This window comes from Ambystoma mexicanum, chromosome 6q, assembly GCF_040938575.1.
Source record: "Ambystoma mexicanum isolate Mex_15411 chromosome 6q, UKY_AmexF1_1, whole genome shotgun sequence".
Classification (NCBI taxonomy): Eukaryota; Metazoa; Chordata; class Amphibia; order Caudata; family Ambystomatidae; genus Ambystoma; species Ambystoma mexicanum.
Genome location: NC_090937.1, coordinates 353,912,836 through 353,928,967, shown reverse-complemented (window position 1 = coordinate 353,928,967; position 16,132 = coordinate 353,912,836). Strand labels below are relative to the sequence as shown.

At 42.8% G+C, this 16,132-nt stretch overlaps 1 protein-coding gene across 1 annotated transcript in view; it reads left to right on the top strand.

Moving 5' to 3' along the window:
* Window positions 1–16,132, top strand: part of LOC138516032 (protein NipSnap homolog 3A-like) — a 239,634-nt gene that overhangs the window by 55,974 nt on the left and 167,528 nt on the right. Inside the window, exon 2 of the mRNA XM_069630841.1 lies at window positions 13,218–13,425. Coding sequence (XP_069486942.1) covers window positions 13,218–13,425 — 208 coding nt within the window. The remainder of the gene's footprint in view (window positions 1–13,217; window positions 13,426–16,132) is intronic.

The following is a 16,132-nucleotide window of genomic DNA, read 5'->3' as shown; positions in this document are numbered from 1 at the left end:
CAGACACATTGTGTCTGCACTGAGCAGTGTGACGGAAAGTGTCAAGAGGTCACCTGCGGGTCGTACAGTTGAAGAAAACATGTGATGCACATCCTGAGCACCTGATTGGCCAAAGGCCATAGTCCCATTTCCATTAGCCAGCATGGTGAGAAGCGCAGACTGTTGCACGTGCCTTTCCCAAAGTACCACGAGGGCAGCGCTCCAGTGAAGCAGGAGGAGTGCTTCTCTCTATTGGTGCTCTTGCCTGCGACGACCACCCTGAGCACCTGATTGGACAAAGGCCATAGTCCCATTGGCCAGCATAGTGAGAAACGCAGAATATGGTATGCACGATTCCCCAAGTTCCACTCCAGCCATGCATGCAAGGCGCTAGGCCCTCCCCACAGAAAATACACCATAGTACAGGCTATGGTTAAATTCTCATGTCATGTGCACTGCACTCCCCATCTGCAATTCAGCCTTCTAGCTTTCACCCTCGGCACATATTTGCACACATGGCTTCATAACGTTGCATTGGGTCTGCTGAACGGTATGTAGGAGCCTGTCTACGTTAGCAATAGTTAACGTGTGCTGCTGAGCATGGCCTTTCATGCTGCAATATCTTACAGCACTCACAAAAACAAGGGGTTTATAATAGCCAAACCATAGGAAACGCACATGGTGGCATGGGGCTCCCTATTGTGCAACAGGGGCAATGCTGTACACATATGCTAATTTAGACATAGCAGCTCTCTTCCGCTGGTCTACCAAGTGTACAATGTCCTCCACAACCATTATGTAAAAGTCACCAACTTCAAATGCATGCATGGCTGCAATAGGTTGTGGTGGCTGTTATAAAGGCCTAGGCTGTTGGGTGCAGGTGTGGTGAACGGAGTGTAGGACGCTGTGTGCATTGGCCATGTTTTACATGTGTGCTGCTGAGTACGTCCTTTCATGCTGCCATATCTTACAGCACTTCCTAAAGCAATGGTCTTCTAAGGGCCTAATCATAGCAAACGCAAATGGTGACATATCCTTCGGCCATGCACCCAACAGTCTAGGACTTGCCCACACCCACCACAACATGACAAAGCCATGCAGGTGAACATGTAGGAATGTGCCATAAATCGGAAATGCAACATAGGCATCAGCACTTCTACCCAACCTCTGCACCCTAAAGCAGGAATGCATGCACACATGTTCCACTTTTTGTAATGCACAAACATACAACAGGGTTTGGCACCGCTGCCCACTTCCATTCAGAAACCATTGTAATAATGCCAACCTAACAACACAATTGTTGTAACATTGGTCCTGCTCTCCACACTGTACTACGTGCATACAAGCAGTACTGCATAGTGCACTGCAACACTTACTAATCCGCGCAATGCACATTACGCAAGCACATGTAAGAACCCGTTGCACTGTAACCTCTTCCATATTTACACTATTCCATTAGTGTACCCAGTGGACACAGAACACGACTGGTCACCGCAGCATCTCCACCCATACCCCGTCAACTGTACGATGTTCTAACAATCACCACACCCATGCAACTAACCATGTCTGCAATGCAACCAAACCACACACAAAGTGACAATGTGGCATCGACTTTCAACCAGTGGACATACCTTTTCAACCACTGTGCAAGGGCTGCAGCCATGCATTAAATGGGCTACGGACTCACAGCACACCATAGTACACCCTATCTGTAAATGTGCATGTCTTGTGGAATGCACTCCCCATCTGCAAATGTGCCTGCCACCACTCATCACAGAAAGATATCGCTGCTGCAGCTGGTATGCCATAACGAAGTCTGCCTGCAATGACCACACAACATTTTTGCCTGTTGAGATAAGCGCAAATTGCGGTACTATGGGCGGATACCGCTGGCACGCCACCGTCTTCTTCTAATGAGATCTTTCACTTGCAGTACTTCTCACTCCCCAACCCTTTCCATCTTTTCTTCCCACCACCAGATGCCGTAAACTATGTTTTCCAGGCCCTTTCGCCGCTGCACTGCTCTCGGAAACAACATGCCAGCATTATCAAACTATTCACGCACAGTGCATCACCGTACACTGCAGTGCAATCACATTTTTGTCTGTGCAGCTAACAGGGAAAAGGGCCACCGCAGCGGAGGCAGATATGACTACTTTTAGTGGCCACATGGTTACATATACATACAAGAGGCCCAGTCATTAACACAATGCATTAGGGGTTTGGCACACACACCACAAAGCTGTCCTGTGATACACCATGGCAGCGTTTCCCAAAAACTTTGACGCACAGCACGCTTCCCTCCAGCCAACCACCGGCTGTGTCCAATGTTCGCCGACAGCACGGCATACCGCAGGCCAATGAGACTTCGGTCCATGGAGCGAACAGGGAAATGGGTCCGCAGAGCGGACCCAGAATCATGAATTTTTTGGGACGTTCATTTCAGTTCTTTGCAACAAAAGTACTGGTCCAATTTCCACCAACACACGAAAGCACGCTTTCTGACCCAAACCCCCGCTATGAGTTTAGCAACTTAACCATAACTACACGCCCGCTACTGCGGGCCATGTAACATATATTTGGTCAACCTACAAGCCCTAATACCACCTTACTGTTTCCTCAGGTGCTTTGTCAGTCCAGAAAATGTAGACATCCGTGGGTGGAAGGAAATGCATGATAATTGGTTGGCCGAGTACCAACCGCCTCATTTAAAGTGTTAAGAATACATGCTCATTAGTTAGTACGTAGCTATTGGCCGAGCTAGAGTGCAGCCATTTTAAGATGACTAGAATTTGTCTCTTTAATGTTGCCTCTTTGCCTCATTTAAAACTGCTTTGCTGTAGATATTATTTTGCTTCAATGGACCAAGGCTACGAAAACATGTTGAAACATTACACTGGAGAGGCAGACAGAAATGCCCGATTCTCTTCCTCCTATATCCTTGAAAACAGGGAGCAAGGCATTTAATCAGTACATGAGTGTCTTGAAAGAATAGCGATGTACGAAACTAGCATTTAAAGAGTTGAATTATGTTCTTCTTTACGGCCCTCCTTCCTAAGCCCAGTGAGGCCCTGGAGAGTGGGCTGACCTCCAGAGCGAGAATCGAAACTTAGAGATTGGGAGGCCTGGTATGCGCCAGTCTCTTACGCACAGCTTGCCTATGAGCAACAGAAACGCTGTGTTCTCGCAAACAAAGAATGATGTCTGTAAAACTGGAGATTGAGACCTGTTACTAAATATGGTGGTCTAAGGTGTCCTATTTGTCACGCTAGTCAATCATCGCCTCTAATTCAAAGGGAAATGAATTGGGGGCGGTATCAAATGTGTCATACTGTGTCATTGCTGATTGTAAGGTGCTCCTTTTTGTATATATGTAACTGATGTCGTCGTTTGCTGGCTTGCGTCCCCTGAGGTCTGTTTAGACACACGTCGTGGGGCGTGAGACCACTTGGCCAACTGTGACTATTTTGTATTGCAATAAACCCTAGATTTTGGGAACGGAACCTCGTGTTTGGCGTATCTATTTGTGTGTGGTGACTTTGCATTGTTTCCACATTCGAGGGACCCTCAGGGGCCCCTTCAGCTTGTCACTTTAAATGCCAAAAAGGTACATGGACATGGCTACTGCAATAAATCGTCCCACGCTTCCCTGTTCCTGCACTTGTCTGTTAATATTGTTGTACATTGCTAATATCTTATAGTGTGGAACCCTCTGTTGACCAATAGTGGGGCTATTATGGATTCAAAGCCATTAAATGCCCCTGTCAACAATAAAATCTTGGGTTTAAACTTCAATATGCTTTAATGAGTTAGCCCAAATGATTGCTGTCAATTACTCAGAGGGAAGGGACTTGGATAGCTTATATAAAAAAGCAACAGTGTGATGAGCACCTCTATTATTCTTTAGGCTTCCTGGGCTATTTGCACAACTCAGGGCAGTTCAAAATACGCCAAATGTTCCAACCTCAGATACTCTACTTACCCAAATGTCCAGCCAAAAACAATGTTCCACCCTATAAAGTGCATACAAGTACATAAAGAACATAAGGTACATAGAGTCCGAGTTTGGAAGTCAAATGGGAGCAATAATGAGTTGTTAGTACATGAGTACGTCTAGAGCATATATGAAACAAACAAAGCATAGATGCCTCTGGATGAAAAAAGGAGGTTTGAGGCGACCTTACTTGATCTACTGCTAGTGGGATTCCAGTGTCCAGTATACAGTAATCTGTATTGCCTGTCCAAGAGAACAAAGTTTTCAATATCTAGACATGTTGCTCGGGTTTATAGATTTTCTGATTTTGAGAACATGCAGCCCACTCTCCTGGGAAAGGTGTAACTCCTGGCCCATTTGGGCCCTGTTAGCTAGGGGGTGTGCTTATGTGAGAAGCATACAAATAAATAAAAACAACACACATTAAGAGTTTGTTTAAAGCTTTTATTAGCTCTGTATGTGTTTTACATAAACTGACTTACCTGACTTGTCCGTGTTCCCCACCATGGGGGACACATGGAACCTTGAGGCTGAAGGACAATGGCAGGTCTGCCCTGCTAACCAAGGGAGACATGGGGCCTCATTATAAGTTTGCTGGTCTGGAAACTACGGTAGCGGTGCATGCAGCTTCCCCATTCCATTGAGCCTTATGATTCCCATTGATTGCTTTTTATAATTAAATTGATCAATTCGAAGAATTTGATGAGAAAAGGAAGGAGGGTCATGTATAATGTACAGCCACCGTCCGTATTTAAAAGAATATTCTGAAGCTGAAAATGGCACCAAATGGCATTACAACACACCTTAAACTGAGCACTCGATGGATTTCATAATGTTGTCCAATCTTCTTACTCTCCATCTGAAGCATATTCTACAACAGATCATTAATCCATTTACTCTTAGAAAATGGTTATTCCAGATTGGTCTTGCTTGGTCATGTGCAAATCTCTTCTTTTCCCAGCCCAGAGTGGCTGCAGCGGGGCCCTAGTGTTGTTCCTGCTGTTTACATTTCCACAGAGGCCTTTTATAGAACGCAATTTGAGGAGACTTTGCTGGGTATGTATGCATATTCCAATACAACCCAAACCCAGCTATCTATTTCTTCAGATCTTCCTATTTTTCCGAGAATATTCCTATTTAAAAAGTTCTCCCAAAAAGAGTCCTGCTCTTTTGATATGGTTACATGGTTACATATATGGAAGGTCCAAGACACTAAGCTGTATCTGTACTTGGAGTCTCTAGCTAGAACCCAAAGGCTTTTTTTCGGTAGAGAAAAAAACCATGAAGACTCTGTAATTGCTGATTTTCATGCCCGGTAATGTTGTCGTGTATGTTGTTCAGGGTGCTGAATCTTCGGCAAGGCCACCATTTTGATCGGAAGGAACCTAGTCTAGGAACTGAGGTGCACGTTCTCCCACTTCTATAAAGCCGCTTGGATCGATATACAGACGTCTGACATTGCATGAGACTATGGGAAGACCTTTACCTGGGAAATATTATCCACCAGATATTTGGTGTTTGCATTCTCCCACTCCTTTCCTCAGTCATGAGTCTCCTCATCTAGACCTCTTTTGGAGATACAGATCACATTTGTGTTCAACTAGTTTACTATGTAGCTTGCAAAACTTCGAAGGCACTCCATGATACCCATGACTGCAGTGATTGAATAGTTTGCAGAATCTAAAGTCGGTAGTAAATCATTCACGTAGAGGTGCACTTTGAGGTAGCACTGACCAACCTCTATCCCCTTGACTATAGTAATTGTTTCTACGGTTGTTTTCCAGAGTCGATTACTAGATCAAACTGAATTGGTGATAGATCAAACTGAATTGGTGAGAGGAGGCAACAGTGAACTGCTTTGCCCGTTATGTCCAATTCTGTTTAAAACAACACAAAATTGTGGGAGCCCCTCTACTGGTATTGAACATGGTTCAAATCGCCTCCACAGAGAAGGGTCTACAACCGCGTTTTGACTCGCTGCACACTTCACAGAGGAGAACAAGAGTCTAAGTAACCCGAGACCCCTGCTTCGGTCCTTTTGGGCCTCATCAGTAAGGTGAAACTGAGCCTCTCTAAGGCACAGTGAGCTAGGGGTCTATGTCTGGATTGCCCGTTATTGCTGAGGGTGAAATTAAATTACATGTGATACACTAGCTTCTGATGTGCTAATATCATTAATTGTTCCCCTTAACATGCTATGAAATGCAGCCCACAAAACTAGCATGCACTTCCATTACATTACTTCAATTTTTACCCATTCACTCGCATCCTTTTCCCGCATTCTTCACCAAGAAAGATATTCCTACCTGCCTGAGGGCCTCTAGGATGTACACAATTCTTAGTTTTTTTTTTCAACGTGCAGCACTACATTGATGTTATATCTGGTAAAGGTTTTGGCAAGCCTGTTTCACCCATTAGCCAGGAGCTTTCCACATTTCTCTTCTGAGTTCCAACGCTTGTGTTTGTTCCTGAACAAGGCCCATTCTGTCTTGTATGTGTGGTGCTAGGTGTTTGATATGTTGCCATATTTATATACAGGATCTATGTACATTTCTGGCATTGTAGTTTTTCTTTTCCTGTGTTGTAGCAAAGGCAATGCTACAAATTCTTAGACATTCATTGCTAACCAAATACACGCATATTAAGCAGACCCATTATTTAAGGCAAAGTCCAACATGTCCTGCTTCATTTGATTTGAAAAATCATCGTTCCGAAGAAGCAGTGTTCCATCTCCATTTAGTAATTTTATCTTTCTTCAAATCTAGATGAATTGTTACTTCCACTGGCACAGGATAGGATGCATTTATATTTCCAGCTCACGCTTTACTCGTGCTGTCTGTGGTTTCCGGGCAGAAGAATGTAATCGATGTGGGTCAAGCTTTTGTGTGCTTTCAATATTTGATCTCTCTGAGGATGATGTTAATCAAGCATTCACAAGGCAGCATTCCCTTCGGCAGGAGAGTCTGCAACTTGTGGCTCTCCACATGTGCTGGATACATAACACATGAACACTAACAATTGACTATGCTGGTTAGGATTGATGGGAGTTGTAGTCCAAAACATCTGTCGAGCCAAAGGTCGCAGATCTGTACCCCAAGAAGAGCTTGTAATCATATTAACCATCCAGTTGCTCTACTCTTGTCCATTAGGCTATCAAGTGATGGGTTAAAATCCTCACATACTAGGAAACCAGTATTGACAAAGCCAATAGTTTTGGCATTTGCATTTGTTCATTACAGTTTACGTTTCTAGGCGTTCATTTTATCTGCTCCATAAAAAACTATGGAATCGAGATTTGGGGCGGCACATATGGGACCATACTCAGACGATATGACGCAGTCGTCTTGCGTAGGCTCCTATGTTTGCCACCGTCCCTCCCAGTCGAGTACTTGTACCTCGAATTCGACCTTGCTTGAGTCTGTAAAGTCAATTTTGTTTTGTGACAAATGGAGTCTGACTCCATGATGGGTTCATTTGCTGACGCATTTTTTTAAATGGACAACTATCATACTATGGGTATATGCTCAGTCTGTATAAAATGGCAAGAAGGATGCTGTGGCATGTTGCCCAATGGGGCGCTTTATTTGATAAAGACTTGTCTTAAAAAAAAAATACTGCAGCATAGTAAAGAACAGTATCTTGTCAACTAATTGTCAGGTAACCATAACTCTTGAGTATATCTCCTGTCGTGACACCAACCCCTCATACATAGCGGCATTTACAAATAGTGTGATTGCAAGGCAATATTTGAGAAGGAAATTGAACATAAGCATCGCACTTAAGACACAAGGTGCTCAATTAGGAATCCTGCGCCATGCGCGGTATTGTTGGCTCTTTGGTACTGATGAATTGGAAACACTCGAACATTTATTACTTGATTGTGAAAGTCTATTTGGGCTCCGCTCTAGCTATTTGAAAGCATATAACAATAGTACTAACTTGCAGATCTTACATTAATATGGGGTGCTTCTTTAAATAGCTGTGATGCAAATTAGATTTTTTATCTTGTTAAACTATATTGGAAGTGTGTGGAAATCATGAGCATTGCAGCCTGATATATATTTTTTCTATTTGCTGTTAAGGAATCCTTTTATATTGTACGTTTGTATCCTCTTTTTTTTACATGTTTTTTGTGTTATTTCTATAAATGAATGGTTTATCGTGATTGCCACAGTTTTAACCTAACAAACCGATATCTTTAAGACAACTTATCAACTTCTGTTCCACTGTTTCCATTTGATTTTAAACCGTGATATTTTGTGTATTGTAAAGTTGTTTTGTATCTTCTGTATGTTGTTTATGCAAAGCCATTCGGCTGATTGTGTATTAATGAATAAATAAATACATAAAAAAAACTAGCACAGCCTAAAGAACGTGCAAGCTGAAGTGCTGGTCATTATATAACTATAAATATATGAGCTGTTGGCCTCTGGTGACTGATTAAATTCAGCTAGCATTTTATATTGGCAGCTGAGGCACAAAGCTTTAAGCTTTTGATCTTTGTATCATCTGGCATGGAATCGCCAATAATTTGAACCCCTCCGCACCCCTCCTACCAGTCAAGCACCAACAACCTGGGGCCACAATCAGTGTCTTAACATTTTCTACTGGGTCAAAAAGTAGATCTGTATACCTCCAAAACAGAATACAGACGTACGTTATATAACAAATCATGGGTAGGATGGCCTGTATTGCTTGGCAACTGTTTTCAGCAATAACACAATTTCGAGTGTATCAAGACTCGGCCCCAGTTTACTTCTCATGCTCTTCAAAGCGGGCCCAGCGTTCATGTAAACGTGCTCGTTGCAACCGATGTAAGGACAATTCAATTGCTTAAAGGATACATGCCAGTTTATTCAAATCTTTTACCTCCCAGGACGCCTGAAGCAGCGGCACTACACAGTGATTCACTGCTGGTAATGGAGCTTAAGTTCCATGTGTACCTCCCTGCTACCAAGTGAGGCCACCAGTTGCAAAGTGTACAACTTGTACATCTGGATTCATACACTGACATTGGGGGGGGGTCAGCATAACAGAGCAACATTTTCATAGATTAAATTACCTGCATCCTGCCCCCTCCATGGAGGCTTTCTTTTTATGTTCACCTTCTCTTGTGCCATTTCCACCCCATCTAGCATCTCACTCCCAGTGAAAAGGAGAGAAAGGCAGAGCACGAGGCGGAGACACAGACTTAGATGTGGAGACTGAAAAGAAGAAAGGATAGATTGTGATATAAAAAGTTAAGGAAGAGTAAGAGTCTGAGACTGAGAGAGAGGATGGGCACGGAGATTGACAAAGTGTGTGACTACTACTGATTACAAAAGACTGACAAAGCCTCATTATGACAGAAACTGCCATTGCTTGAGAAGGACTGACCGTGACACAGATATTAGGACTGTGATGAGGAATGTACCTTGGATTGGAGAGGTTTTGGACTGATAAGAACTAGGACTAGTGACCTGCCTAGGATTCCTTTGAAAGGCACAACGTTGCTAAGGCACCACCATGTGTGTCAAAAACAATAAGGCAGCTTATTTCCCAGAATGTCATGTAACACTGCGCTTGATCGCTTAGTCAGTAAGTATATATTAAAGAGGGGTACATTATTGACATGCAGGATCAGGTATTTGATTAGACGATGGCCTTGATTCACAAAGAATTGCTCTGGGGCAAATCGGAGATGCCTTTGAGCTTCCTGGATTTTCTCCTCCTACCTAAAACCTAATTAAAAAAACCTAAAACCTGAGCAAATCTGGAGTTGCCTTGACCATCTTGGAGGTGCCCTTCAGCAAATACTTTTGAATAGTTAATGCATGTGAGCATCTCGGAAATAATCTAGGTATAGCCATATTTAGCCTTTCTCAATGATGCATAATGTAGTAGGTTCTAATCGGGGATGCTCACTGATTTGCTCCTGTGAAAATCTGTAGGAATTTGGCCCACTGTGTTTAACTGTATCTTCTATTGATATTAAACAAGTAAACTAAGTGCCTCATTGCAAGTATGGCAGTTACGTTAAAACAGTATTTCTGAATATGGCCTGACTCCACCGGATCATGGGTTTTGAATAACGGGTGCAGTAAATCTGCATATTTGTGAGCAGAGGTATTGCCTACCTTTATTAATTACACTGCAAATCCTTAATAAATCTTACAGGATTTGATGATGGGATTAAAACCCATAATCTGGCAAAAAACGTTCTCTATATTGCTGGATTTTATACCGCTGGTAAATGACATTTTTTCAGCCATAGCATACATCCATTCCCAGGACTGGTATACACCCCTTTGGCAGTCATCGCTCCCAAATCGCTTAAATGTTTAGGGACTCCCACCTTATGTGCACTGCATGTAGTGGCAGCTAGTTTTGATGTTTTACACTGGTTAAGAACAGCTTTTACCTGACTTTATTTCAATGGTAACTGACACTATTTTAGACATTATTTTCTCCTATAATGAAACTACCAGTCGTGATGACTTTACCACCATCCATCATTTTTCCACCAGCAATAACTTTATTTATATGTTACTTTTCTGTAATGTGTGGTATTGTACCGTTTGCTGTAAATACCACATGCCACCTGCAGTAATGATTACACTCTTTCTATTACAGGACCCTTGTTTATTTGATGAGCACTTTTACAACGGGACAGCACTCTATTTTTTTATGATGCAAAATTCAATAATGTATTCCCAAAGAGTCTGCTATCACATGTCTAACACCTAAGAACAACATTTATCTGAATCGCTTGTCTTTTATGACTTGTCGTAATGTTTGGTTGTTGTCTCTGTTTTTACTGTTTGTTTGTGAATACTCTAAAAAGTCTGTATGTTAGACTTTAATTTTTTATATATTTGGATAATTGTTAACTTCTGCAGCGTTTCTTTTGTGTATTTTATTGATTCTGTTGTAAGCTTAACAGCTTCACCAACATTTCACTTCTATTGAACATGCATGCACCACATTTCATAATGCTGGATATCCAATATTGGATGATTGATAGCATCCCCTGGTTTAATGCTTCTAAAACCGAGATCTTTACTTTTCGGTTGTATTTATCTATGGTACTCTCTTTAACTTGGTTCCCATGATGTGCACAACCCTGGTACCTCCTTGGTCAAAATGTTGGCGTGGTCTTCAATTGACGATTCCTCACTGAAGGTCAATAGCTTGCCAAAAAGGAGATTTCGAGATGCACCTGCTCAAACACATTCCTCTTGCTCCTTAATATGTTATAAAAAAAGTGGAAGCGACCAGTGCTGTGGGTCTCGCTCCCCCAGACTACTGTCATGGATTTTACCAGGGGCTCTTAAGAAGTCTTATGCATCAGCTCCAGTTGATACAAAATAAAGTGGTCAGGTTCATAATAAGTATGAAACCATGCAATGGTATTACTGTTATTACACCTGATATCCTCTCACTGGCACCGAGTGGACACTGACATCAATGACTCTATGCCTCATTATATTGGTGGAGCATGCCAGTTTGCGCCTCCTGCACGGCTGGTCCTCAATTGACAGATTGCCGTTAAAAAATAAGGAGGACTGCAAAGTTGAGCTTATGGTGCCAGAATTCTGCACACCTAGGCAACCGAGCTCTGGCATGCATGGCTCCATATTTACTGATGCTTCCGAGGTACTACTCGCACATAAACCATTCCATCCTTCTTCCCTGCCCAGAGTGCAGGCTCAGCAGATGATGGCTGTAGCAGTATATTGAAATAAAGTGTTTGTGTGTTAGTGTAATAGTGTGTGTGGGTTTTGTGTGAGTGTGTGCAAAACTTTAAATGAGAGGGAAGGTGTGTACGTGTGGTGCTTCCATGTGTTTGGCGGGGGCTTGCACAGCGGAAATATCTGCATATATCACGCACAAAATATAAAACTGACTTAAAATGGGGTTGATGGCATATATTGTGGGTGTAGTATCATAAAAGCAATATATGCTAGCAATGTTGGCATATGTTGTTTGGGCAACTTTGTTTAAATGATTTATAGAGGCAATGCTGGCATATATCAGTACAGTAATTTGAAGTGGCCATGCTGGCTAATATTGTGGGTGCAGCTTCATAAATGTGATTTTCAGTGGTGGCCGCAGCTTCGTGCGCTTGATATGTGGTTGCTATGGTGACCTACATTGTGACCAATGCATTGCGAAATTGTTGTAAAATGCTCTTGTGTAATGTTGATGATGTGGCATCTACTTGATTATTTTTTTTGTTATCCTAAATAACCAATTGTAAGTTGTATGTCAACTTGATCCCATTTGCTTCAAAATCGGTGCAGTAAAATGCACAATTTCTACCCATTATTTTATCAAATTCCTCAGGGGAGAACACCCCCCCCCCCCCCGAACTGCGCTACCTTTTGTAGGGCTCCCTCTCTGCACTTGGTTGCTTGTTATTATGCGAGGGAAATGTATGTCCGTCCACTGAAAAGATTCACCAGCAACCATGGATCGTAATTTGTTAGGATGCTGATTCCCCCTCACCAGTCCCCATGCATCATAGCTGCCTCCACTTCCGCCTCACTCATGCTGCCTATTGAGATGCTGGACTTGCAGACTCATGAGGTCTTCCAGTGCATAGGATATTTTATGCAAAACGAGTAAGGAGGCAGAATATTGGATTCTCTACAGAGCTACCGTCTGGAATGAGCATACAAGTTCCTTTTAGATGTCAAGAAAATTGCTTCTGGTTTGTACAAATAAAAAAAACCATTGTTCAGTAATCATTGTGACAGTGTAAACTAGCCGAAAAGTCTGTAACGCTTGCTTCACTCTCATTATTTTTAAGTAGTTTCGCCTGCATTTTGAACATTATGCACTTGATATATACTATAGTTGTTATGCCTCCTTCCCTTTCCCCCCTCTTCCTTAACCATTGCACTTAAGTGATCTGGAAATGTTCCAAGGCTGTCAACGACCAGACTTTGCCTCGTTCCCTTAATCCTCTGCTGCGTTCATTAAAAAAGTGGCTATGCTCGCAGTTGGCGCCTTACAAATGATCCATAGATAAGTAAAGGGATGCTTAAGTGCTCATGTTTAACCCCTAACATTCAGTAACTATTTACTGAATGTTGGCATTCTTCTGGTTTCCTAAAAATTGTATCTCAAATGTAAATGAGGCAATTGGCTATCTATAGTAATGTATCTATATTTGGGAGACAGAATCTTAAACTTCTATATCTGAAAGAAGTGTGATCTCCCTGTTCTTCTTCCTCATTCCTTGAATGTTTCTCTTCGTCAGGTTCGAATGTCATTTGCCACAGGACCCCGCCAACAAGACAGCAAATTTTATGAATTTCGCACATATTCCATAAAGCCAGCAAAGATGAAAGAATTCATCAATCTGACAAATGAAAATATCCATCTCCGAACATCTCATTCTGAGCTCGTCGGCTACTGGACCATAGAATTTGGTGGTCTGAATAAGGTGTTTCATATTTGGAAGTATGGTATGCACAGTGTCTCTTCTAATAGTCTATTGACCCTTTTGCAAATGCATGTCTTGGTACACTGTTGCATCTTTTTCAATGTTTCTTCTTGCTGTTGTGAGTATTGTTTACTTTTGAATGTGCATGTAACTAAAAAGCAAATTTACACAGAAAATAAAGCAAATCATTCGATGTGGACCGAATTCAAATTATAGACTGTGTTTTAAAACCATAGTAATTAGATGCTGCACATGTGGCCAGTCCTTCAGGCTGCTGAAGAAAATTTGTGAAGACGTTTACAGCAAGCATTGGCAAAGCCAATAGTTTTGGTGTTTACTGCTGGTATTGGAATTTTGCATTTATAGGCACCAGGGGGCAAGGATAAGATAACACAGGTTCAAGGGAGGATGTGAGAAGGGATGCAGGTGTGCATTAGTATGAGAAGGGGAATAGAGAAAGAGAGGAAGCCATTAGGAAAGGGTGTCATTGATGATGAGCAAGAGGAAACATGAGCGACAAAGGATGAGATGACGGAAAGATAAAAAGCGAGGGTGTGACTGAATGTTGCCTGTAACGGATTGCCTTCCAGTAGGCATATGGCAGTGGTAAAAGGGGCAGGGGTTAAAAAGCCACACCACGGGATTCGGAGGGATGTGAAAGTGTGGTTGGAATGTCTGGGGGTTTACAATGTTGTATTGTGGCGTTTGCTGTTGGGGAATGTTCAATGGACAGTGAACATTTGTTTGACACGTCTTGTGGCTCCCGTCGAGACATTTACTGGAAGAGGAAGGGTTACATAGCATTCCTGGAGTTCTTTCCAATTTGGTATTATTGCCTAATTATAGTGGATTAAAATAAATAAATCAAATACCTAGCACTCTTCACGCTGTATGTGAATGAAAGCCACACAGTAACCCTTTTAATATAAAACATGTTTTTATTAAGAAAGGTGAATGCAAAACCTGTCTAAATGTACATATAAAGATGCATTTTACATTGTTTGATTTTAATCAGTAATGTTTTACTGTAATGTATTACCTGATTTAAAAATATAAATTCCTTACCTGAGGAGTAAAACATTGGACACAATTTTACAACATCTTCAACCTAGCTGATTGGCCATTTCCCGTCAGAAGTGCTGGTCCCCTGCTGGAGGGTGTTTTACATTTCTGAAGGGAATGGGCAAAGTGGCTTCACGCGCCTTTTGGTGATACCTTCAGTGCACCAGAGGTGACCCCTTGCTGCACCAAAATCTGGAGAGAGAGCTAAAGCTACCTGCTTAGAAATGAGGACTGCTGTCCAGCACCACTGTGCGGGTCTTGAGTAAGGCCTGTCCTAGGCCTGGTTGCAGCACCTGCTGTGGTGTCTCCTGCCCAGGAGAAGGAAGGGAATTGTAGTCGCTGGTTGTGAGTGATGGGCACCCCTGTCACAGTTATACCTCAGAGAATTAATCGAGGACTGCTCAAGTTCCAGGACGCTTGCCTGCACAGCCTCAGTGATGAGAAATGGTTTGCAATCCCCACAGTGTACCCCTTTGCCCCTGCCATGCTCTGTGCTCGAGCGCCTTAAGGGGGGAGCACGTCCATTTGTGCTGTTTCCCAAGTATTGTAGGAGAAGTGCGTTGCGCTTGTTGTAAAGAAGCTTGTATTGTCTTTTGCCGGCACAAGGCCTTATAGCACCCAGCAATAGTGTCTGTGTATCTTGACTGACCTCAGTGACTGCCCTGGGCCCTCCATAATATATGTTAAGTCAGGGCACTCTGTGCGCATTAAAAAGATCAAAATCCCACACATGCAAGAACAGAGAAGAGCTTTGGTGTGATCATGGCGCTACAGGGCACGCAAAAGTAGACTGAGGATCCTGCTTAATAAAGCCCATGTACACGTGGGGGGAAAGAAAGTAGACATAAAGTATGGCGTGTCTTCCTTTGCCCTGGGCCCCACTGGCACTCGGGGCATAAAGTGCCTTTGCTGCTTGTTGGCTCCCTACATTAGATGAGGAGCAATGGAAAGGAAACCCGCTTCTTGCCCCTATGCAGGTGAAGTAGAGGACCCTGAGTCCGGTTACCACAGAAGAAAACGCATTGATGTTTACCTGCAGCCTGCACTACAGAGGGTCAGAGACGAAGAGCCACGTTTTGGTCTAAATGGGTGTAGAAAGCAAAAGAGTCCCAAGTGAGAGTGGCCATCCCTGGCCCCCTTGGTCTCCTTTGACCCAAGCGCATAGGAGATCAGCTAAATGGTACCATAAAGCTATATCATAATATTGAACGGATGCCTGACCCCTTCCAAACACAGTTGTATGGAAAAAACAAATTAACTGTTGCAAAGGAGGTGTCACTGCCACTGTGGCATGCAGCACTGCATCAGGTGACAAGTACACACACATCCACTCACACACACACACTTACACACATGCAGGCACGCAAGGCTTTGCTGCTGCTTGTCTTTATTCCGCTTACATAGTCTTTGGACAAATGACTTTCACTGTGTCATTGTCGCAAGCAGTTCGAATGGAGCCTTAGGATGACGAAATGCAGGTAAAGATTGCAAAAGGAGTGTGGCTTGGGTGGAGATGGGCGGGAATGGGAGGAAACCATGTAGATTTGATTTGGAGATGAGCGTTAAATGGGTGGACACATAGCCAAACACCACAAATCCACCCAAGCCCCTATTTGAAGCTCTTATTTTAAAGTTCTTATTTTAATGACAATAGTTTCGGCTGAAAT